The 23,515-nt window shown below is 45.4% G+C and overlaps 1 protein-coding gene across 1 annotated transcript in view; it reads left to right on the top strand.

Annotated features, from left to right (window-relative positions):
• Window positions 1-23,515, top strand: part of SORCS3 (sortilin related VPS10 domain containing receptor 3) — a 471,405-nt gene that overhangs the window by 139,670 nt on the left and 308,220 nt on the right. The window contains exon 2 of the mRNA XM_054036301.1: window positions 11,371-11,438. Within this exon, the coding sequence (XP_053892276.1) occupies window positions 11,371-11,438 (68 nt within the window). The remainder of the gene's footprint in view (window positions 1-11,370; window positions 11,439-23,515) is intronic.

Below are 23,515 nucleotides of genomic sequence, written 5' to 3'. Positions count from 1 at the left end.
ACACAGCAGCTCATTAATGGTGGGCATCAGCAGCGATTTGAAGCTACAGGGCGGTAGGCAGGATATACTTCTGAAATTTGATCAGGATACCAGGATGAATTAATTCATTCTTCTCGCAAATAATGCTATGGACCCTTTAATGACTAGAACAGGGGTATGCAACCTATGGCACGCGAGCTGATTTTTAGTGGCACTCTCACTGCCCGGGTCCTGGCCACCGGTCCGGGGGGCTCTGCATTTTAATTTAATTTTAAATGAAGCTTCTTAAACATTTTAAAAACCTTATTTACTTTACATACAACAATAGTTTAGTTATATATTATAGACCTATAGAAAGAGACCTTCTAAAAACGTTAAAATGTATTACTGGCACCCGAAACCTTAAATCAGAGTGAATAAATGAAGACTCGGCACACCGCTTCTGAAAGGTTGCCAACCCCTGGACTAGAAAGAACCAGGGCCTCTTCCCCCTCGCCCCCCCCAATATCCAGCCCCAAAGATAGCATAGTGCATCCTCACATCATGCAGGAGCAAATATCCTACCTCAGCAGCAGGCATGGGTGACCTTCCTACTAGCTCTGTTTACTGACCCTTTAATGTTTTGGCTTTTGGGCCGTACTCCAATAGCCAAATGTCTTCTGGGTTGCTTCTGCCTTGCAGCATTAAGGGCTGGTGGGAGGAGGGTTTCCCAGTCCTGCTGCTGCAGAATTGATGGAGGACAGGCTGTTTTGCTCTCTGCGGACACTTAGTGGTGCATTGGGGAAGCGCTGGCCGACGACACCAGTCTCCAGTGAATAATGACAGGGAGATAGGGCCAGTGAACTGCTCACTGAAGGTGAAGGAGCGGGCCAGGTAAGCCCACTGCGAGGTGAAGAGGGCCGCTGGCCATTCACAAAAACACTGAGAGGTGGAAAAGGCCACAGGATACTCCTGTACAGAGAGGGGTGCTCTGGGTAAGTGGAGGGGAGCTCCAGATCAGATGGGCAAGAGGAGTCCAGAGTAGGAAGGGGGCAGCTGAGGGTGATATTCAGAATTGGATGGGGAGGGGGGGGTCTGTGGTGGGGTGTGCACCCTGGTGGGGTGAATGAGGGCCCGAGAGTCCAATTAGATTACCCAGTGCCACCTGTGAGCAGAAGGGCCAGGCTCCGGTGGCAAACCCAGAAACAGGCAAGGGAAGAGAGAGAGGCTGGTAGGAAGGAGCCCAGCCAAACAGGGATGGGGACTGAGCAGACCTGAACTGCTGCTTATAGGGTCCCTGGGCCAGAACCTGGTGTAGCCTGTCAGCCACTGGTATAGGGGCACAGAGCCCTGAGATGGGGCTGAACATTGTAAGGAGAAGGCATTTGGACAATTGTCCTGTTGGACTTTGTACCCCTGGCAGGGGTGGACTAAATGGGGACCTGGCGGGAGGTTGCCAGAAGAGACTGTCACAGAGAAAGCAGAGAGCGGAAGGGTCACCCAGTGTCATAAGAGCTACTTTCCCAGATCTAGGCATGAGGAGGGGCACCAGCAGTGAGCGGGGAACGCCATTACAGAGTCTGACTATTCAGACTTCAGACTCTGACTCTTGGCCAGTCATCACTGACTAGGGTTACCATACGTCCTCTTTTTCCCGGACATGTCCGGCTTTTCGGCAGTCAAACTCCCGTCCGGGGGGAATTGTCAAAAAGCCGAACATGTCTGGGAAAATGGCGGCTCTGCTCCTCCCCGACTCTTCGGCTCTGTTTAAGAGCCGGGCTGTCCGAGCGCTACCGGCTTCGGGCAGCCCCCGTGCCTCTGGACCCTGCGCCACCGGAGCCCGGGAGGGGAAGTGCCCGGCTGGGGGCGCAGGGTCTGGAGGCATAAAGCCCGAGCGCTACCGGCTTCACGGTTTGCTGGGCAGCCTCCAGACCCGGGCTCCAGCTGCGCTGGGGAAGCGCTGGCTGGGGGCGCAGGGTCTGGGGGCTGCCCGGCAAACCCTGAAGCCGGTAGCACTGGGGCAGCCCTTTCCCCCTGGCTGGGAGTGGAAGGGAGGAGGGGGCGGAGTTAGGGCGGGGAAGGGGTGGGGTTGGCGCGGGGCTAGGGGGTGGGGAAATGGGCGGGGCCAGGGCCCATTGAGGGTCCTCTTTTTTTATTTATGAGATATGGTAATCCTATCACTGACCAGGTCTGGCCTTGCCTCACCTTTGTAATCCCAAACCCCTGTTGGTGCATCCGCAGGCCGAGTGATATGGAGGAGCGTTCTCACGGTATCCTTCTGTCTAGGAGAAATGGAAAGGGTTTATGCTCTTTAGCATCAAGATATTAGTAGCAGAAAAAGACCCCCAAATGGTTGCATAGCTTCCACAAACCTAGCCATGGTATTGGAACCGGAGTAAACAGGAAAGCCAGAGACATCTTGCTAAGGAGGCAACAAAGCCAGCTATCACACTCTGCTGTAATGAACCAGATACTGTGCACCTCTAGTCTGGGCTAGGGAGAATCACAGCGGTTTTCACTGTGTGAATGACTCTGTGTACAGCTAACAGAGTAACATAAGAGGCCTGTGCTTCCGAAGCAGGAGAATCTGACTTCTCTGCCCATCCTGTGGTGAATTTCTAAGGGCCTATGACATCCAGCCATCAGGACCACTGTCAGGTCCCCAAGGCATAAGTAATGGTTTCATAATGATTATTATTTAACATTTATATTGCATTAGAGCCTAAAGGCTACAACCAGGTCATGGCCCGCTTGTGCTAGGCATGGGACAAACACCTAATAAATGACAGTCCCAAAGAGCTTACAGAATGAAAGGTGACAGAGCATTTCACCTCTGGGTCACCAGCCCTGGTCAAAAGTGACTGCAGTTATGACTATTAGGGTGTTTAGCTTATAGGACAAGAGCAAATAGGTCAGTGAAGTTGAGACGGTCCACATCAGAGTTGCGCTAGCTAATACTGGTGTTGTCTGCATACAGGGCCTGGATGGATAGACCTGACGGGTGCCCTAGAGGTGGGAATAGATGTGTAAAAACCTTGCTGTGCACCTGTCCTGTGGATGCAGATGGGGACTGCACTCCCCAGAGTTGGAGCTTTTCAGGAGCAGTTTAAAAATCAATCCCTCTCTCTCTCAATCTCTGTGTTTACAACAGCAAATTTTGCTAGTTTGTTCTGCGTTTCAGAAACTGGAATTTCAAGCTACGTTTTCCACCCAGAAGTCTCCATTGTTAGTGAAAAGACTCCCATTGGCTTCAGTGGGCTTTGGATCCGGCTCCAAGTACTTATTCCACTACTTGTTTGGCATTAAAAGGGATAAAACAAAACAAAATAACATGGCTATTTTCCAACCAAAAAATGAAAAGAAGCAAGGCCAAAGAGGATTAAAAGAGGGCCTTTTTCTTCAGTTCTTTTATTAGTTTTTGTTTTGATGACACATTTGACCGTTTCAGCAATTTGGTGATCACAGGGTCTCTTGAGCATATTTAGCTATTGGGTCTGATCTCTAGACTCGTTTCTTTCATTTTCAGAGGTTTCTTTTGTCAGCCCTGCCTGAAGCCATGTACTGATTTTTTTTTTTTTTCTTACTTTTTTAAAACATGTATATAGGACCAGATCCTCTGCGACTGTAGATTGGCTTGGTCCACTGGAGCCACGGTGATTTACACCAGGAAAGGAACTGGCCCTCAGATGTTATCAGTCCTTTTCGTTCTTCTGAAATGAAACACCTCAACCAATAGCGTTCTCAGATATCAGCTGCTTCGAGTCGGCTCACCAAAGCCAGTGAGCAAGGACTGGTTTGTGGTGAGAGCACTGGGTTGGTGTTTTGAGAGATTCAGTTTCTCTTTCCAGTTGTGCCCAGACTTGCTGTGTTACTCTAAGCAAATTGTGACTTAATCTTTCTTCGCCTCATTTTTCCTCTCAGGAAAACAAGGCTATTTCTTGTCTTTAGTGCAAGCAATCAAACAGCCTGGGACTGCATCAGTCCATTTTCGTTGGCTCTCAGAAACACCAGCATTGGTCTCCCCTCAATTGCAGAAGATCCCTGGAGAGCACTGCCTGTTGGTCCATGTTTTTTCATCAGCCTTTGTGCTTACCCATCAGTGCAGCCGCTTTCATCAGAGTCCGGGAAATGCAAATGACAATAGTGGACAAGCTTTCCTCGCCTAGCATTGAGAGTAAAGGTTACAAATGTTATGGAAAACGAGTATTTAGCTTGGAAATGGAAAAAAAATGTACCCCAGCATTTAAGAGTGCAAGAGGGAGAGCTCTCATTTTTCATAGCTAAAGCTATCCCTTCTCTCTCTCTCTCTTTTTTTTAGAACAAGGCATTGCCTGCACAACACGCCTTCCTTTGCTCCTTATTAATTACACTCTGCAAATATGTGGACAGGGCTACTGATGAGCTATGTTAATCTCTCTGCTGATAAAGCCGATTGTTGAGGATAGGGATGAATTGCATGCTGCGGATCAAGGCTGTCTTCTCCGCTTCGCTACCTAAAGTGATCACGCATCTCTCTCTAGTGAGGATGTCTCCTTGATACAGGAGAGTAACTGCCTTTGACTTGACACTTCTCAGTTGTTCTGAGGTTCTTTATCAAGCTACTGAAGGAATCAAATGCATTTACACTGTAATTCGTTGGAACCAAGGAGCATCTATGTGGGGGTATATGCAAAGCACTTCGCCAATTTAGAGGTGGCAAGATCTGGTGGAAGGTTTAATGAACTAAAGTAATTTTTCCTTCATAGTAAAATTTGATGGCCAGGAGAGGTTCTTACGCCCCCGAAGGTGCTCAGGGGCTCGTGTGCCCTTCCGTGATTTATGTTTTCAAGGATTCCTAATATTTCTTAAATACAATAGGAATTCCCCTGTGCTTGGTGTTTTCCATATGGACCAAAACTGAGGCAGCTATGGCAGATCTAGGTCCATTTCCAGGTTCTTTCTCTGTGGGTTCTTTTCCTTTTTGGTCAAAGTAAAAGCTACCAGATCGACTAGTCTTGGAGACTGAAAGCCTCTATCTCGAGGAGAAGGTACATTATGCTTGCCAAGTATGCAGCAGTGCAAGCTACCTCATGCTGTCCCTGCTGTCCTCATGCTTTCACTCTGACCCAGAGGAGCCACCTCTAGTAAACAGAAGAGGATTACAGTCCCCATTGCTTGGCTTGTCTGTTGGGACTGTCAACAGAGGGGGCTGATTCTTAGGCCTGGCCTACACTTAAAAGTTAGGTTGACCTAGCTATGTCTCCCAGGACTGTGAAAAATTTTGTGACCTGAGCTCTGTAGTTAGGTCGACATAATCCCTACTGGAGATGCAGCTAGGTTGATGGAAGGATTCTTCCGTCAACCAAGCTATCACCTCTCAGAGAGGTAGATTAACTGCATTGATGGAAAAACTCTTTGGATCAGGAACTGTCCTTTTGTTCTGTGTTTGCACAACGGGGTCCTGGTCCATGACTGGGGCTACTAGATGCTACTGTACTACAGATCATTAACAATAGTGGTAGGAGGTTTTGTGATGTGGGTGGTTGCTAGAGCAGGCTGGGAATTTTTTCTTCAAAAATGATTTTTCAACAGATAATGCAGTTTCTGGGGAAAAATTGATTTTGCTGGATTTTTTTCAATTTTTCCATTAGGAACACCAAAATGAACTATTTCACTTCAGATCATTTAATTTTGAGTCAATTCGATGTTAAACGGCATTTTCACATGAGGTTGCATTGCCTCATGGGAATTGTAGTTTGGCTGTCTCGTGTCCCTGTTCTGTCCTATAGGCTGGGCTCCCTGGCTGGACTACAATCTCCTATGATGCAATGTGGTTTCCCCTCTGAATGAGCTGCATGGTGCCTCATGGGAGTCACATGACTAGGGGGCATCATGGGAAATTACTTTGGCCACAGAGCTCATCCCCCAGGGGAGAATAGGGGCATCAAGTAAATGATCCGCAACACCCAGTTCAATAAACAGAAATGAAACCTTTCAATTCAGGCATATAAAATTTTTTCATTTTGATTGAAAATGCCAGAATGAAACGTCTCGCCATTTCCGACCCAATATTCCTTGGAGAATTGTGTTTGGTGAACCATTTTGCTATTTCAACTTTTCATCCAAAAAAATAATAATTTCAATATCAACACTTTGCTCAGGATGGAAATTCCCATTTTCGCTCAGCTCCAACACTTACCCGGTAGCGAATGGATTGAGTGTGCCAACTCCATCTTGCATAGGGCACCAAACATCCTTTGGTCACCGTGCTCTCCAGATGAGGAAGGATGGAGGCAGCCTGGTAACTGTGGGCTGCACCACTGTGCTGGAGACCCTGGTGGAAATTCTCTCTGTTGCCTTCTGCTTCTCAGGTTGTTGGGGACTGTTGAGTCTGGTGTTGGGGTAGTACATGGAATCCCCCCCAAAGCAGAGTTGGAAATGCCTTGTTGCCAAACGGTAACTTTTCAGCTTGGAAAAGCGATGACTAAGGGGGGATGTGATGGAGGTCTCTAAAATCATGCTTGATTTTGAGAAAGTAAATAAGGAAGTATACTCCTTCTCCTAACACAAGAACTAGGGGTCACCAAATGAAATTAACAGGCATCAGGTTTAAAACAAACAAAAGGAAGTATTTTTTCACATAATGCAGTCAACCTGTGGAACTCCTCGCCAGAGGACGTTGTGAAGGCCAAGCCTATAACAGGGTTCAAAAAAAGCACTAGGTAAGTTCATGGAGGATAGGTCCATCAATGGCTATTAGCCAGGATAGGCAGGGATGGTGTCCCTAGCCTCTGTTTGCCAGAAGCTGGGAATGGGCGACAGGGGATGGATCACTTGATGATTACCTGTTCTGTAAATTCCCTCTGGGGCACCTGGTAGTGGCCACTGTCAGAAGACAGGATACTGGGCTAGATGGACCTTTGGTCTGACCCGGTATGGCTGTTCTTATGGTAACTTTCCTGGCAAACAAGTAATTTCAGAAATGTGTTGTCCAACCCTCTTTGCCTAGGACGGTGGTGGCTGTGCAAAGTCTTAAACAGGCCCTGAAGTCTCTTGTAGATAACTGCTAAGTACCATGCCATTTAAAAGCCTGTCTGAAAACAAACTTGTACCTTGGCTGTTTCTTTCAGTCTGTGATGTATGTCTTGGCTGTATATATGACATTGCTTTGGTAGTTACATTTGCTCCCTTAGTATCACAAGGCAGTGTCATGAAGAAAGGGACTTTCACAGCTTTATTCACAATGGTTTGTATGTTAAGACTCCCTGCGATCCTCCCTGGTTTTTAAACTCCCCAACCTATTGTACGTGTTACACATATTGACTCTGACTCTGACTCTGAAATGGCTTGTTTCATAAGCGAGAGCTGCGTTTTGTGCTGGCAGGAGCCACTCCGTTTGCGGTCGTAATACGAGCGTGCCTCGAGCATTGTGTGTGTGTGTGTGTGTGTGCGCGCGTTTGTGATTTGTATGTGTGATATGTCGTAGGGACTCTATTGTATATCACTAATGCCTCAAGCAACTCGTGTTATTTTCTAGGACCCTATGTGAGGTTTAGCTGCTAGGGGATGCTTACATTTCTGCTTTGCTCTCATTTTCAGCATGGTTTCCAGACCGTAAAGGCAGTAGTAGGGCTGGATTCTGCTTTGTTACGCTGGTGTCAATCCAGAATAGCTCCACCAAAGTTGATGGCTTTACTCCAGATTTAAACCAGGATGGCAGAGCTGGATTTAGCCCATTAGTGCATAGCCAGCATTGGCCTAGTATTTGCAAGTTTTGCTAATGATAAATTACATACTGTAAGGTACAATTACAATAAGCATAAAACCCAGCAAGAGCTGGGTAAGGAACCGAGTCCTTACAGAGAGAGTATGAACACAGCATCCATTTGAAATTACAGGGGAAATTAAATGGGCAGAATGTAATTACCCTGTTGGAATCTGTCCAGAATGCTGGGGCTCAATATATCTCCTACATCTAAGATCTGATCCAGCTCCCATTGTCTTCAGTAGAAGCTGGATTGGGTTCCTAAAGTGGAAAACAAGTGCCATGTCACTATAAGAAAAACCAAACCTTCGAGTGGCTTTACGTCCCAGGAGAAAGATCGCCCTTCCAGTACCACAGCGCCCCCTAGCTCTGTGTGGGGCATTGATTCAGGAGTCAGAGGGAAGAGCGCCATCTCCTGTGTGACTAATGGCACTGCCCTTTAAGGGCTCTCATCTAAGTACCCAAGGTGCTGCTTCTCAGATCTGACAAGAGCATTGCCCCAGAGCAATGGGAAGCATTATAAAAATAAGCCACTCAAACCGGGGTATCCTTGAGAAAGTGGGAATCCAACCCCATTGCATCCATCACCCAGCATGTAATGATGGATAGTGGGATGTTAATCAGGAAAGGCAAACTGTTGCAGCAGCCAGGTGACGGGGTCGCCATTTCTTGCTGATAGTTCCTCACCTTGTGCGGAAAGCTGTGTAGAAGCTTTTAATTTTATAGCATGAAGGTATTTTTCTTATTTCCCTACTGAGTCACATTGATTTATGGAGTGACCTAACCTGACTCAAATCTGTCCAGCATCTGCTCCTTCACATTCCCCGCCAGAAGCTGCTTAACTTCTGTCGCGCCCCCACTCCCCCCTTGAGTTCTACCCTGGAGGAAATAATGGAGCCAAACAAGAGCAAGAGAGAGCACAGTAACCACGGTATAAAGATGAATGAATGCTTGAAACAGACATCCCATCCATTAACCTAGGCAGAAGCATGTGCCCCAGGGTCTCTTACAGTTCCCATAGATCTCTTCCCTGTGATATGCTGTCAATAAGACGGTACTGCAACCTGGGGTTTGTGACAGTGATTAACACATTTGCACTTTTCCCTTCAGCCTTCAACTCCTTGCCCCAGGTGGCTGTTAAGCAGGGTCAGGCCAAATTAAGGGCCTGGCCCTGCAAATGCCATGGAGTGTAGTGCTTGCTACTGTGAGCAGAGCTGGGCAACATTTTTCCAATGAAAAGCCTTTTTATTAGGGGAAAAAATGGTCTCTTTTTTGAAAATGAAAATGCAAAAGGCTGACTATTTCTCTGAATTTTGCTCGACATTTTATCTAGAAATTTTTTTTCATTTGCCAGAAACCTAAATATTTTCATTTTTTAAAAAATTGCCAAAAATATTTGAAAAAGGGCCTGTTTTGAGCCCTGGAAAATGTGGAAACAAGGGTGAGATTTCAAAATTTTGCAAAATTGGGGAAAAAAAATCAGTAGGGCATGGGATCTACACTGTCACTTCAGTCAATCTGACTTATGTCGCTCAGGGGAGTGAAAAAGCCCCCTCCCCTAAGCGACGCACATTTTGCGCTATCCACACAGGCACTTTATCGGTGGGAGATGGTCTCCCGCTGACATGGCTTCCACCTCTCATTAAGGTGGAATAATTATGCCGATGGGAGCACGCTCTCCTGTCCGCACAGAGCGTCTTTACCAGCTGCGCTACAGCGGGACAGCTGCGCCGATGTAGCTCTGTACTGTAGACTTGCCCCTGAGGGGTCCCATTAACTTCAGTTGGATGAATCCCATGGTAACCATGTTAGGCCGCAAAGCCTAGATTTGTAAAGGTATTTAGGCATTGCTCTGCTCAGCTTTAACACCTACAAGATTTAAGAGCTTAAGACTTGGTCTACACCTAAACCTTAGGACGGCATAGCTATGCCACCCAGGTCTATGAACATATCACACTCCTGAGACATAGTTAAACCAGCATAAACCCCAGGGTAGAAGCCTCTGGTTGGCGGAAAAATTCTTCTGTCAACATGGCTACCATCTCTACCTGGACTATACAGCGTTGCCTTTTAAATTAGTTAAGTGTTGCCATGGTGATCCAAGCAATGCCTAGATACCTTTCATAATCTGGTGTTGGCAGGAGTGTCCTATCTGTAGAGCTACGTGTGCGGGGAAAGAAGTGGGAGAAAGAGTAGTTATTGGCACTCTGTGAGTAATGTTATGTGGAGGTCTTATGGGAGGGGGCCGGGTACACCTGGCATAATATCTCTAGGTGTGCTAAGGGGTTTGAGCTCACCAGCAACCCCTGTTATACCTTTTAACTTCCAGCACAGCTGACCAAGGCCCTGATTTAGCCAGGTACTTAAGCATGTGCTTAACTTTAAGCATGCTTCTCTTCCAGAGAAGAGCAACAAAAATAATTAAAGGTCTAGAAAACATGACCTATGGTGGAAGATTGAAAAAATTGGGTTTGTTCAGTCTGGAGAAGAGAAGATTGAGAGGGGACATAACAGTTCTCAAGTACGTAAAAGGTTGTTACAAGGAGGGGGGAGAAAAATTGTTGTTCTTAACCTCTGAGGCTAGGATAAGAAGCAATGGGCTTAAATTGCAGCAAGGGAGGTTTAGGTTGGACATTAGGAAAAACTTCCTATCTGTCACTGGAAAAAATTGCCTAGGGAGGTTGTGGAATCTCCATCACCGGAGATTTTTAAGAGCAGGTTAGACAAACACCTGTCAGGGATGGTTGGATAATACTTAGTCCTGCCATGAGTGCAGGGGACTGGACTAGATGACCTCCCAAGGTCCCTTCCAGTCCTGTGATTCTATGCAAGTCCCATTGACTTTAATGGGACTTGCGTACTGACTATAAAAGGGAGTGAAACAAAATCTTAGCTTGAATTTTGGCATGTTCAAAATCTGAATCTGCATTTTGTGCTTTGAACACGTCTGCTAAAGGTAAATAGTCCTGGAAATTGCTCGGGGTTATGGCCGTCCCATTTTCCCAATGGTTGGAATAAAGCCTTGGCTATGTTTCTTTTATGAATGGTTCAGGTAATGTTTCTTTACCTGAAATGCTGAAGTTTTGCCCATCATTGATTGTGAAGCCCTTTGTATGCAAGCAAGGCAAATTTTGACCCCAGTCCAGCCGTTTGATCCTAGTTGGGAGTGTGAACTCTTACGCCTTGGGAAAGTCTCATAAAAAATAAAGGAGCTCAGCATGGGTGCGCAGACTGGTTCAGGGCCTGGGCATGAATCCTCTCTCCATTTATCTTCGCTGAGTCTGAGGACTTTCATTGTCAAGTGCTTTGGGGAATAAAGAGAGGAATAGTTGAGTGTGGTTTCTGGTTGGGCTACTTAGATAACAAGGACCATCTCGTTCCATCCCTGACCTTGAATAACTACAGCTGTAGAGAAGCCAGCTAACAATGTTAAAGGAATTCCTGTTGGCATGTTTTATTTCAAATGCAAAACATCCCAAGGATTAAAATAAATGTTACTAGTTACATGGATGCATTGAGCTAATGATTTTCTTTTTACTTACCTGATCCTATAATACCCCAACTTTAATGGATAAATGCTAAGCTCTCCTTTGGGTGATTTCAGATGCATTATATACATAGTTACAAAATCTTAAAGGAAGATTCTTTTCTTTCTTTCTTCCCTGCAGGTGATTCTCATTCTAACAAAGCTCTACGACTTCAACTTGGGGAGCGTTACTGAAAGCTCGCTGTGGAGGTAAGTGGATTATAGAAATCACAGTGAATGGCAGGGAGCGGTTTGCTAGGCCTCATGTTATATGGGCTGCTGAGACCCAGAGAACCTGAACTGGTTGATCTGGGAAAGGTGGGGGAAATCAGAATGAGCTTGTGAGCTGCTGTGGTAAAACAGTCTTTGTTTGTGAGCTCACTAATTCTACGCCAGTAAGAGGTGGATGGACAGGTGGTGTTCCGGTTAAGATACCTGACTGGGACCTAAGAGATCTGGATGTCGGTCCTACCTCTGCCATATGTTCGCCGGGGGCCTTCACACACATGGCTGAACCTCAGTTACCCATCTGTTAAATGGGGACAATAATCCCCCCCCTTTTTTTTTGGCTGCGTTATCTTATTTAGATCACTAACTCTTCAGGGCAGGGATTGTCTCTTACTCTGCATGTGTACAGCGCCTAGCACAATGGGGGCTGATCTGAGCTAGGAGCTCTAGGCACTGCTGTAATGCAAATAATAAAGATGCGCAGAAGAAAAGTCTGTTAGAGAGAGGACATTGGGGAATGACATTTAAAAAAAAAAAAAAAAAAAGAAAAGAAAACCCAACTCAGACTAGTAAAACTTTGATGGCAGGCAGACTGGTCTTGGCTAAGTGAGAGAGCCCACTTAACTCTTGCATACAGCTGTTGTATTATTATTTGTCTTACCATCGGAGCCCTAGACATGGATCCGGGCCACACTGTGCTAGGAACTGTACAGACACAAAACGAAAAGGTGGTCCCTGACCCAACGAGCTTTCCCCTTGCATCCAATCCTATCCTGTATTTCTCATATAGTGGCCCAAATCCTGGACCCACGGATACTTACAGCAAAACTTCCACTGAGTCCATCAGGAGTAGGATTTGGCTCAGGAATACTTGTTACAGCTGGAGAACTTTTATTTGCAAAGCATGTTTACAATACAAACCGCTAACTAACCATCCCAACCAATCCTCTGCCAGGCAGGTAGGTGGTATCACAATTCGGCACATAGGTGGAGGTGAGCAGAGGTGTGTCTGAAGTCACACACGGGAATCGGTATCCGAGCCGGAATTAGAATCAGGAGTTCCTGGCTCAGCTCACACGTCCCAGGTGTTGTTCCATTACTGACTTGGATACATTAGCCAATATACAGTGAGTTTACTGCCTTTGGTTGTGATTTGTTTCTTCTACGGCCATTTAATGACCGTGTTTTATGCAAGCATTTGAATTCTCTTTTCTCAACAGATTCAAATTGCAGAGACTGGGCTACAATCCTGCTACGAAATTACAGGGGGATTTAAATAGGCACACAATATATTTCGGCTCATGGAACTACAACTTGGATGTTTTATATATATGCCATGTACAAATCGGTGTAGGTGAGTGGGTGTGTATGTGTCACACACAATTATAAGTGTGTGTTAATACACACACACACACACACACACACACACACACACACGCTTACAGACAGCATATAAATACGTGTGCCGTTTTTCAATGGTATACACCGTACAGGGCAAAAGAAATTTTCAAGGCCCGGACTATACTTCACTGTTATACCTAGTTTAGTGCGTTTATTGTTAACTTGCAACAAGAATTATTAGTAACGCTACCAGTCAGTCTATGGTAACTCTCTGTTACTGGATGTGTCACTTCTGCGCAGACTCTGTTGCCCTTCTTCCCACCCAGCCTTTTTGACGTCTTTGTTCTCCTATTAACTTTAAAGTCACTTTTGCAAGATGGTTTCAGGAGCATTACCGGATGGGGGCTAACCTTGCGGCAGAGTCAGTTAATGCATTAGGAGTTAATTGTTCATAATAGCTCTTGAAACTTCTTGACTTGCCTGGCACTCTAAAGCCTAATTGCACTATACCATGGTAATCTGCAGATGTATAAATAATCATGAAACTAAGAGGGAACACAGCCGTTTTCACTTACCTCGTACTTTTCAGGGTCTTTAAGCCTTGAAAACTTTTGCCTTGCACCTAACAAGTACAAATGACACAGTAATTATACTTTAAGCATAATTACCACGCAATCTGCTCTGCATAAATAATGTAACGAGCCAGCAAATCCTGTCTTAATGCCAAGAAATTGCAGCCGCATTTGAGCTGTGTGAAAAGGTGATAGTGACATTCCTCTTGGCGAGTTTTTTTTTTTTTCCAGAGAGGAAGGTGGGGATTAGCCATCAGCTCAAACTAAATGTTTCCAAGTAGGTCTTACAGCTCATAAAGAAGATATGCTAAAAACGTAGACTGCTTCGTGAAACCCATTTTAGTATTGTCCTGGACAGTCCGTCTAGTTTGCGGCAGAGATTACAGAGGGGTTAAATTATGACATGGAGTGGGTTCTTGTGGCTAGATCAGGGTTGGGCAAACTTTTTGGCCCGAGGGCCACATCTGGGTATGGAAATTATATGACGAGCCATGAATGCTCACAAAATTGGGGTTGGAGTGAAGAAGGGGGGTGAGGGCTCTGTCTGGGGGTGCAGGCTCTAGGGTGGGGCCAGAAATGAGGAGTTCAGGGTGTGGGAGGGGGCTCCAGTCTGGGGGTTAGGGTGCAGGGGGCGGAGGGGGGTGAGGGTTCCGGCTGGAGGTGCAGGCTCTGGGGTGGGGCTGGTGATGAGGGATTTGGGGTGTAAGAGGATGCTCAAGTCTGGGACCGAGGGATTCGGAGGGCAGTAGGGGGATCAGGGATGGGGCAGGGGGTTGGGGCACAGAATGGGGTCAGGAGTGCAGGTGCCAGGCGGCGCTTACCTCAAGCAGCTCCCGGAAGCAGCGGCATGTCCCCCCCTCCGGCTCCTACATGGAGGCGCGGCCAGGTGGTTCTGCACGCTGCCCCATCTGCAGGCGCCACCCTGGAGCTCCCATTGGCCACAGTTCCCAGCCAATGGGAGCTGTGGGGGAGGCGCTTGGGGCAGGGGCAGCGCGCTGAGCCCCTGGTTGTTCCTAAACATTGGAGTTGGTGGAGGGACATGCTGCTGCTGCTTCCGGGAGCTGCAGAACTCGCGCGCAGAGCGGGTGTGGCCCCCGACCCCACTCAGCTCGAGGGGCAGATTAAATTGGCTGGCGGGCCGGATGTGGCCTGCAGGCATAGTTTGCCCATCCCTGGGCTAGATCAAGGGATTAGGAGTCAGGATGCCTGGGTTCTGTTCCAAGTTCTGGTCAGGAGTGAACTCTAGTGGTTAGAGCAGGGGACGGAGTCAAGACTCCTGGATTCTAATCCCAGTTGATTTGCCTGATGATCTTGGGTAAGCCCCTGTGCCTCAGTTTCCTCATCTGAAAAATGCAGAATAAAAAGGTTTCATTAAGGCTTGTAGAGTGTTTTGAGTTCCTCTCATGGAAGGTGTTACAGAAATGCATAATCTTTATTAATAATTGCATATTCAGTAGTAAGAATAAGCTGAGAAATACTCACATACATCATGACTTCTGAGCTCCTACGAGTTTAAAATAATCATCACAAGAATGTACAGGGCTCCTGGATTTTTTTCTGTTTTCTGGGGTTAAGGCATGTTCTTGCAACTACACAATAGTTCTGCTCTCCTAAACAATAGCACTTCTTGATCCTGGCTCTGAATAGTGGGTCGGTTTCCAGAAGGACTCTTATGGCAGACAGCAGTAAACCATGTACTAAAGCTTCAGAGGAGGTGAGAATAGGAAGCCATGCAATATTGTCTCCCAATATGGGCTTCATCCTTCATTCTTCATGCACCAGAAACTGCCACTGAATTCTCTCTTGGTCCTTGGGAGTCTAAAATGGGAGGCTGCTTTTAATGGAAAAACTGCACTGCAATAGAAAAGCTATTCTAAACCCTGAATCTAAATACAAAGACAAGTAAATCAATAGGAAAATGTCCTGAGTGTAATTAAAAAAAGAAGAAGAAAGCATTAACAGTCCGTTTGGATGCTGCTCTGCTAACTGTCTGATGTCAGTTAAGTCAGAGCAAATGCTACTCAGCATTCAAATGAAGGAATGGAGGCATTGCTGAAGCCTTGTAAATGTTTTTATTTTTATATTGGGAATATTGTGGTGTGGCTTTTTTTTTTTTTCTTAAGTTTTATCCATTTTAGCAATGGAGAAGGGAGATGAAAGGGGTCAGGTCAGGTCCTGGGAGGACACTGCTGGGGGTGGTGTGATGCTCCTCATTCACCCTGCAATGGCTGATCCTGTCCCATGAGGCCAGGCCCGGGCCCAGGCCCCTGCTCTAGTTGTTGTGATCTAGCACGTGGGGTTGCAACACCACTGAGTTTTGGCCTGGCTGCTTCCCCATCATGATGACATACGGGCGCGAGGCCAAATTTGAGTGAGTGGTACTGTGACCCTGTATGCCAGGTTACAATGCCACTAACTCAGATTTGGCCTGGTCTTTCCTACCCCCTCCCCACATCATGATGGAGGGATGGCCAAACCTGAGCAACACTGTGCCCCTGTGTGCTAGGCTGTACCACCCAGAGTGAGGAGCCGGGCCTAGCCGCGTGGGACAGAAGCCACCGGAGCTGCTGCTGCAGGGTGAGGGTTTTTTAAAATGTTGTTTTATATGTTGTTTCTGATTTTACGGTATATTATATTGTATTTGTGAAAAACTCAGGGCTCTTGGCCTTGCTTGTAACAGATTGGTCTAGGGGTCCCTTACTCCGATATCTGGTTCTCTGGCCAGTACCAGTTACTTCAGAGGAAGGTACAAGAAAACACCCCCATGAACCCTAACCCTTTCAGGACTGGTCTACATTAGAAAATTAGATCGACGCAGCAATGTTGCTGAAGGGTGTGAAAAAATCCACCCCCCCGAGCAACACCGTTAAGCCAGCGAAGTCCCCGTGTAGATAGGCTAGGTCGATAGGAGAATTCTTCCTTTGACATAGCCACTGCCTCTTGGAGAGGTGGATAACTTATGTTGAGAACCCCTCCCTTGGCATAGGTAGTGTCCACACTGAAACATGACAGCAGCGTTTCAAGCACAGGCGCGGACTTTCTAAAGTGCTGGGGGGTGCTTGACTGCCAACTCTGCCCCCACTCCACCTCTTCCTCCAAGGCCCCACCCCTGCCTCTTCCTTCCCTGACTCCACCCCTGCCCTGCCTCTTCCCACTCCTCCCCTGAGCACGCCGCGTCCTCGCTCCTCTCCCCTCCTTTCCAGCCTCCTGCATGCCGCGAAACAGCTGATTGCGGTGGGTGGGAGGCGTGGGATGGGAGAGGGAGGCGTTGATTTGTGGGGCCCGCCGGTGGATGGGAGGCGCTGGGGTGTTGGGGGGGAGCTGATAGGGGGGCTGCCGGTGGGTGCTCAGCAACCCACCATTTTTTTTCCCCAGGGGTGCTCCAGCCCCAGAGCACCCACGCAGTTGGCGCCTATAATTTCAAGTGTGGCCAACCACTAAGTTAGTGGTTGGCTGATGTCCTGAAGCCTGGGGGTTTCTATCACTTACAGGCCATGAGCTAGGGGTGTGATTCCCCTGCCTGTGTATACATACTCACCCTAGCTCTCCTTGAGCTAGCATGAATATAAATACTAGTGTAGCCATGGTACTGTCAGCTACCATGGCTACACTGCTATGTATAGTCACGCTAGCTCAAGGAAAGTTAGCATGAGTAAGTGTTCGTGAGCTGGAGAATCACACCCTACCTTATAATGCAGACATAGCCATAGATGCAAACGCGGAAGTTCTTATTATCTAGATAAACAGAGTGGTTTAAAAAAAAAATTCTGTGAAAACTGTATTTTGCCAAACATCTTTTTTTCCTTTTTCTTTTTTCTTTTTTTATAACCATATGTTCTCTGGTGGGGGGAAAAAAGGTTTTGCTTTCCATTGACTTTTTTTTTATTGTTTTTTTTTCATAAAAAAACTCAAAAAATGTAATCCAAAAAATTTATTCTGAAATGCTGCTGTAGAACCTCATGTTCCCATTCTCCTTTATGGGCCAGGCTGCTAGTCAGACTTCAGCTCCCATGATGCACTGTGGCCATGCCACTGCCAGGATGCACCACCTCCCCTTGGTAGAGGAGGAAACAGTGGTGATGGGAGATGGAGTCCAATCAGGGAGCCTGGCCCATAGAGGAGTATGGAAGCATGAAGTGCTTGAACTACAACACCCATGGAGCATTGCAGCTACTTTTCATAATCAAAATATTTTGGTTTTCTGTTTCTCTTTCGAAATTTGGACTTTTCTGTTGAGGGTAGGGAGAATCTGACTACAGGTCTTTCGCATCTTAGGCGCATTTAACATGCGCGATTTCAGCTTTACACGGTCGGAAAGAAAAAAAAAAAGAGAAAAATAACCATTTAAATACTGTTTCTGTAGTGCGGGTGATTCCACCCGCCATTACACTCAATGTAATTTTGACTATACGCGATTTTTGCTTTAGACGCTGACTGCGGAACGTAACCCCAGCATAAGATGAGACAGACCTGTAGTGGTTGATTTATATCTTTAAGCCTGGTGGTTCATAGCACTTCACTTCTAGTTTTTCCCCCCATCTAGTACAAAAGGGGAAGTTCAGATTATCTATATGAATGTCTTTTTTTGTTAATCTTGGCCTTAGATATATCCACAGGTTAACTATGTATTATGGAAAAAAGAAATCCTTTCATCAGTTTAAAGTCTGTTGCCTTTGTTTCACTGCATATACCCTTGTTCTTGTATTCAGAGATTGGGTAAACAGGCTCACCTGATTCCATTAGTTATATTCTATAACTCTATCATGACCCTTTTTTTTATTTGTCTCCTCTCTCAACTAAACACTCCCAGTCTTTCTCGTTCTTCTTTATATAGAAGCTTCTAATCTTCTAGCCATATTAATTGCTCATTTATGGTCCTGTTCCGTTTCTGCTAGACTATTTTTGAGATAGGGTGACTAGAAGTGAACATAACATTCCAGATGAGGGTGTACCATGGCCATGATAATATTTTCAGTATTTGATATCCCATTCTTTATACAGCCTCCCTTTTTTTTGTCTACCGCTATGGATTGAACAGATATTTCTATTGAGCTTGCTATAATATCAGCCATGTCTCTTTTTCTGAATTGTTACTTAATGTAGAACCTAGGAGTTATTTGTACTGTGGTAGACAAAAAGTTTACAATCCAAATATAAGACAAGAGACATCAGTGTGACACAAGAACAGAGAACAGACATGGGAATCACAAGGTAGCATTGAGATATTTATGATCGGCATGATAAGCAGTGACCACAACCTCCTGGCTTTTATTAAGCAAGAGGGAGTAGCTCAGATTATTAGGTCCTCCTGGAGTTCTTCACATCCTTCTTTGGTCATGATTAATATAAATAATGTTGTCCCTTTGGCCCATGTAGTTAGCTTGTATTTTGGGCTTTGTAGAGTTATTTCCATTAGGAGGAGAAATTGATGATACAAGTTGGGTATATTCTTTGGTATAACCTTGTTTGTTTACAAAAAAAGTCCACAAAATGCTATTTCCATGAACACATTAGAAACGAACAGCAGCTTTCTTGCTCAGAAATCCTCACGTCTACATAAGAATGGCCATACTGGGTCAGACCAATGGTCCATCTAGCCCAATATCCTATCTTCCGACAGTGGCTGGTGCCAGATGCTTCAGGGGGAGTGAGCAGAACATGGCAATTAATCCAGTAATCCATCCCCTGTCATCCTGTCCCAGTTTCACACAGTCAGAGGTTTAGGAACACCCAGAGCATAGAGGTGCATCCCTGACCATCTTGGCAAATAGCCATTGATGGACCTATCCTCCATGAACTCATTTAATTCTTTTTTGAACCCAGTTATACTTTTGGACTTCTCAGCATCCCCTAGCAATGAGATCTACAGGTGACTACATTGGGTGAAGTACTTCCTTTTGTTTGTTTTAAACCCATTAATTATATTGGGTGACCCCTGGTTCTTGTGTTCCATGAAGGGGTAAATAACACGTCCTTATTCACTTTCTCCACACCATTTGTGATTTTATTGACCTCAATCATACCCCTTTCAGTCATCTCTTTTTTGCAAACTCAACAGTCTTAGTCTTTTTAATCCCTCCTCATATGGAAGCTGTTCCATACCCTCTAATAATTTTGGTTGCCCTTCTCTGTATTTTTTCCAATTCTAATGTATCTTTTATTGATATGGGGTGACCAGAACTGTGCACAATATTCAAGGTGTGGGCATACCATGGACGTATACAGTGGCATTATGATGTTTTCTGTCTTGTTATCTATCCCTTTCCTAATGGTTCCTAACATTCTGTTTAGCATGTTTGACTTCTGCTGCACATTGGGCAGGTGTTTTCAGAGAACTATCTACTACCTCTTTCTTGAGTGGTATCCGCTAATTTAGACCCCATCGTTTTGTATGTGTAGTGGGGATTATGTTTTCTAAGGTGCATTAGTTGCACTTATCAACATTGAATCTCATCTGCCATTTTTTTTTTTTTTTTTTTTGCCCAGTCACCCAGTTTTGTGAGATCCCTTTGTAACTCTTTGCAGTCTGCTTTGGACTTAGAGTGTCTACCACTCTGGTGAGCTTTGTGCCCAAGAAGCCCTGTCTGTCTGCTTATTCTCAGGATCATGCTCACAACTGGTTCTCCAGGCTTTCTGTCCCTTAATGCACAAAGGCTAATTTAAAAGTAGGGTCGTCATAGCTACGTGGTCATGGGAGTGAAAAACCCACCTCCATGCCCAACATAGCTATGCTGACCTAATCCCCCTGTGTGGATGCTGCAGTGTTGATGGAAGAATGTAGGTGTAGGCTGTGTCTACACTACCAGGTTATGCCAGCATAGCTATGGCAATGTAACTATACCAGTATAGTCTCCATAGTCTAGAAGCCTACAGGCTATAAAACCAATAAACAGGAAACATTCAGCCCTCCTGGCTTAGCTCTGACCTGCCAAGCCTCTTGGGCAGTTCTTCCATTGTTTGTATCTCTTTTTACCACAGCAAGGGGCTTAACTAGGGTGACCAAACATCCCGTTAAAATCGGGACCGTCCCGATATTTAGGTGTTTGTCCCGATATTTCGCTCCGCCGTTGTTGTTTTTTCTCTGCGGGCGGACCCCCCCCCCATGTGTCCCGATATTTTCTTCCTCTCATCTGGTCACCGTAGGCTTAACTGTTCCTTCCATTGAGTCTAAAAGAGAGTGCACGGCACATTCATTGGTTTTTAGCAAGATCTGTGATTGTCTTTGACTCATAGGGGCCTCCCGGTGAATGGCAGCCATTAGGTCCTTTCAGAATAAGAGTAATTTTGTTTCTTCTGCAAATGTTGCCATCTCACTGCTCACACCCTTTTCCAGATCATTAATAAATACATTAAACACACAGCTTGATTTCAGTAGGACTGCTTGCAAGGGGTCCTAAAGCGAGCTGGCACATTGGGAATAAGAGTCCAGGGATCAGGAAGCTGATCACATGATTGCCACCTAATCCCTGGATTTTCATTCCTATTATCTGGGAGGTAGATTAAACTTGACCCAGGTGAGGCTGAGCCCCCAGCTCCCTTAAAGGGCCAGCTGTCCTTGTGGCAGTAAGGTGCTACGTAGCTCGTGTAACGGTGGCAGAATTGGGCCTTAATATAAACTGCGGAAAAAGATGGATCTTAATCTCTCTCCCTCTTTTGAACTATGAAGTATAGCACATAAAGCTTACATATTTCTGACTACAATATTTCAGTTTTGCTTTAATTTGCTGTATTGAAATGAAACTTGTGGACTGCAGTCATGACAAGATTATAATAACGCCAGGGGATGTAATGGGTTATACTTTTTTATTATCAAACTCATAATATATATTACGTTGCCACATTCCAACACACATTGTTTTCCAGAGGATTATATTCACGCCTCAAATAATGCGGCTTCATCCATGTTTAAGAACGATGAACTCAGACTGGAACAGATGCAGAAAAGCGCCACTAGGATGATCAGCGGACTGGAGAGCCTACCGCACAAGAGGAGACTTAAGGAGCTTGGCTTGTTTAGCCTAACAGAACAATGGATGAGGGGAGATATGGTTTCTCTCTATAAATGCTTCAGTGGGATAAATACCAGGGAGGGAGAAGAGATATTTAAGTTAAGGGTCAACGTTGGGACCAGAGCAAATGGATATAAATTAGCCATCGATACATCTAGGCTTGAAATTAAATTAACAATCAGAGGAACAAAATTGTGGAACAGCGCTCCAAAGGGAGTAGTGGGGGCAAAAAACCTAACTTGTTGTAAGACTGAGCTTGACTAGTTTATTTGGGGGATGGTATGATGAAATTTCCTACAATGGCATATGGCCCATCCGTGACTCTGTTATTAAATATCTCCAACAGCCGGAGATGGAAAACTAGATGGAGAGGGTTTTGAGTGACTTCAGAGAATTTTTTCCATGGCGTCTTGCTGGTGGGTCTCATCCACATGCTCAGGGTCTAACTCATCGCCATATTTGGGATCAGAAGGAATTTTCCCCAGGTCAGACTGGCAGGGACCCTAGAATTTTTTTGCCTTCCTCTGCAGCATGGGTCACTTGCTGGTTTGAATTAGAGTAAATGGTGGATTCTCTGTAACTTGCAGTTTTAAATCAAGATTTGAGGACTTTAGTAACTCAGCCAGAAGTTAGGGGCCTAGTACAAGAGTGAGGGTCTATGGCCTGCAATGTGCAGGAGGTCAGACTAGATGATCATGATGGTCCCTTCTGGTTTTAAAGTCTATGAGTTGCCTTCTGGCAGCCAGTTCATCAAAGAGTTCTAATACTGCTACTAGCCAACTGGGGTCCTCTTGTAGTTCTAGTAGTTCAAAATCTGGTTTTGGAACAAAGCATCAAGTTCTATTCCCCATGCTACATGTGGGCAGTTTTTACGTGATGACCATTAGCATCTGTGTTTATTCGACCATGGATTTGTTACAGTATGCATCAGAAATTTGATTCCTCGTCAAGAAGATGGAGCGGAAGGGGACAGCTGCACCAGCAAAGATTGGAGAGATGGGTGCTGAGTATCGCACTAGGGAACAGACCAGCTGGGTGAAAGCTCTAACCAAGAGGATGGGCATTTGGAGGACTGTGAGGACTTGATCACTGCTGTCTCCCTTCAAAGCCCCCATCACCTTTCTACACCGTAGTGCTAACCTCTCACATCTGGGTAAAGATTGCATACTTGTAAAGTAATTTGACTCTCAGCTTCTTCTGAGATCTCTCTTTCCTCATCCGACTGGCTATCTTTGGCTGAGACCTATTGACCCAAGAAGTGTAGTGCTATATCTTATGAGTCCACAGGTTTATGCCAGAGCGAAGATCTGTTAGACCACCCAATCCATCTCCTTGTCATGGTTCTATACAAGACAATTTCTCATGCTTTCGCCAGTCTAGTTTGAGTCTCAAGAGATGGAAGTTCTACCACTTTTCTAGGCAGACTATGCCACAGGCTACACAGCACATCCCACTCTCCTGGCATTCAGCCTCAATATTTCTTTTCTCCATTTTGTACTATTACTCCTACTTACAACCTACCCCCTGTTATGTGCCATGCCAAATATTTCCTCTACCTCCTTGGTGTTAACATCTGGGAAGCTTTGAAGGATGTTCTCCTACCCCACTTTGTATCCCCATCTTCTACCCATGATGCATGTAATTAGCTCTTTTGCTGTTTCCTTGTAAGTCAATGCTATGGAAAAATCCTATCCTACGTAAAGTCATGCTTTATATTAAGGTTCTGTTTATAAAGAGTTAATAAGTGATGAATAGATGTTTTACTAAATGGTTCATCGATTATGATAGAGTCCAACAGGTCAATAGGTTGCTTATAACTATCCATAACATATGCCAGTCCCGTCTATAACATGCTTATAATAGCTATGAATCATTTATTAACCCTTTGTATGCTGCGTATAAATGGAACCTTAATATAAAGTGTGACCAAATTTAATAGGAAACCTTTCTATGGGTTTTTGGAACCATCCTATTGAATGTAATAGGGAATTCTATTGCTATGTAAAATTCTAAAGGATGGTTAAAAATGTCTATAGACATGTAGCATGGGCTAGTGGACAGATCATTCATTCAGCTAGGAGCCAGGAAACCTGGATTCTATTCCCAGCTCTGCCACTGCTGTCACTTGGGAAAGTCA

This window comes from Malaclemys terrapin, chromosome 7, assembly GCF_027887155.1.
Source record: "Malaclemys terrapin pileata isolate rMalTer1 chromosome 7, rMalTer1.hap1, whole genome shotgun sequence".
NCBI lineage: Eukaryota > Metazoa > Chordata > Testudines > Emydidae > Malaclemys > Malaclemys terrapin.
Note: the sequence above shows the minus strand (reverse complement) of the source record. Positions and strands in the feature narration are given on the sequence as shown.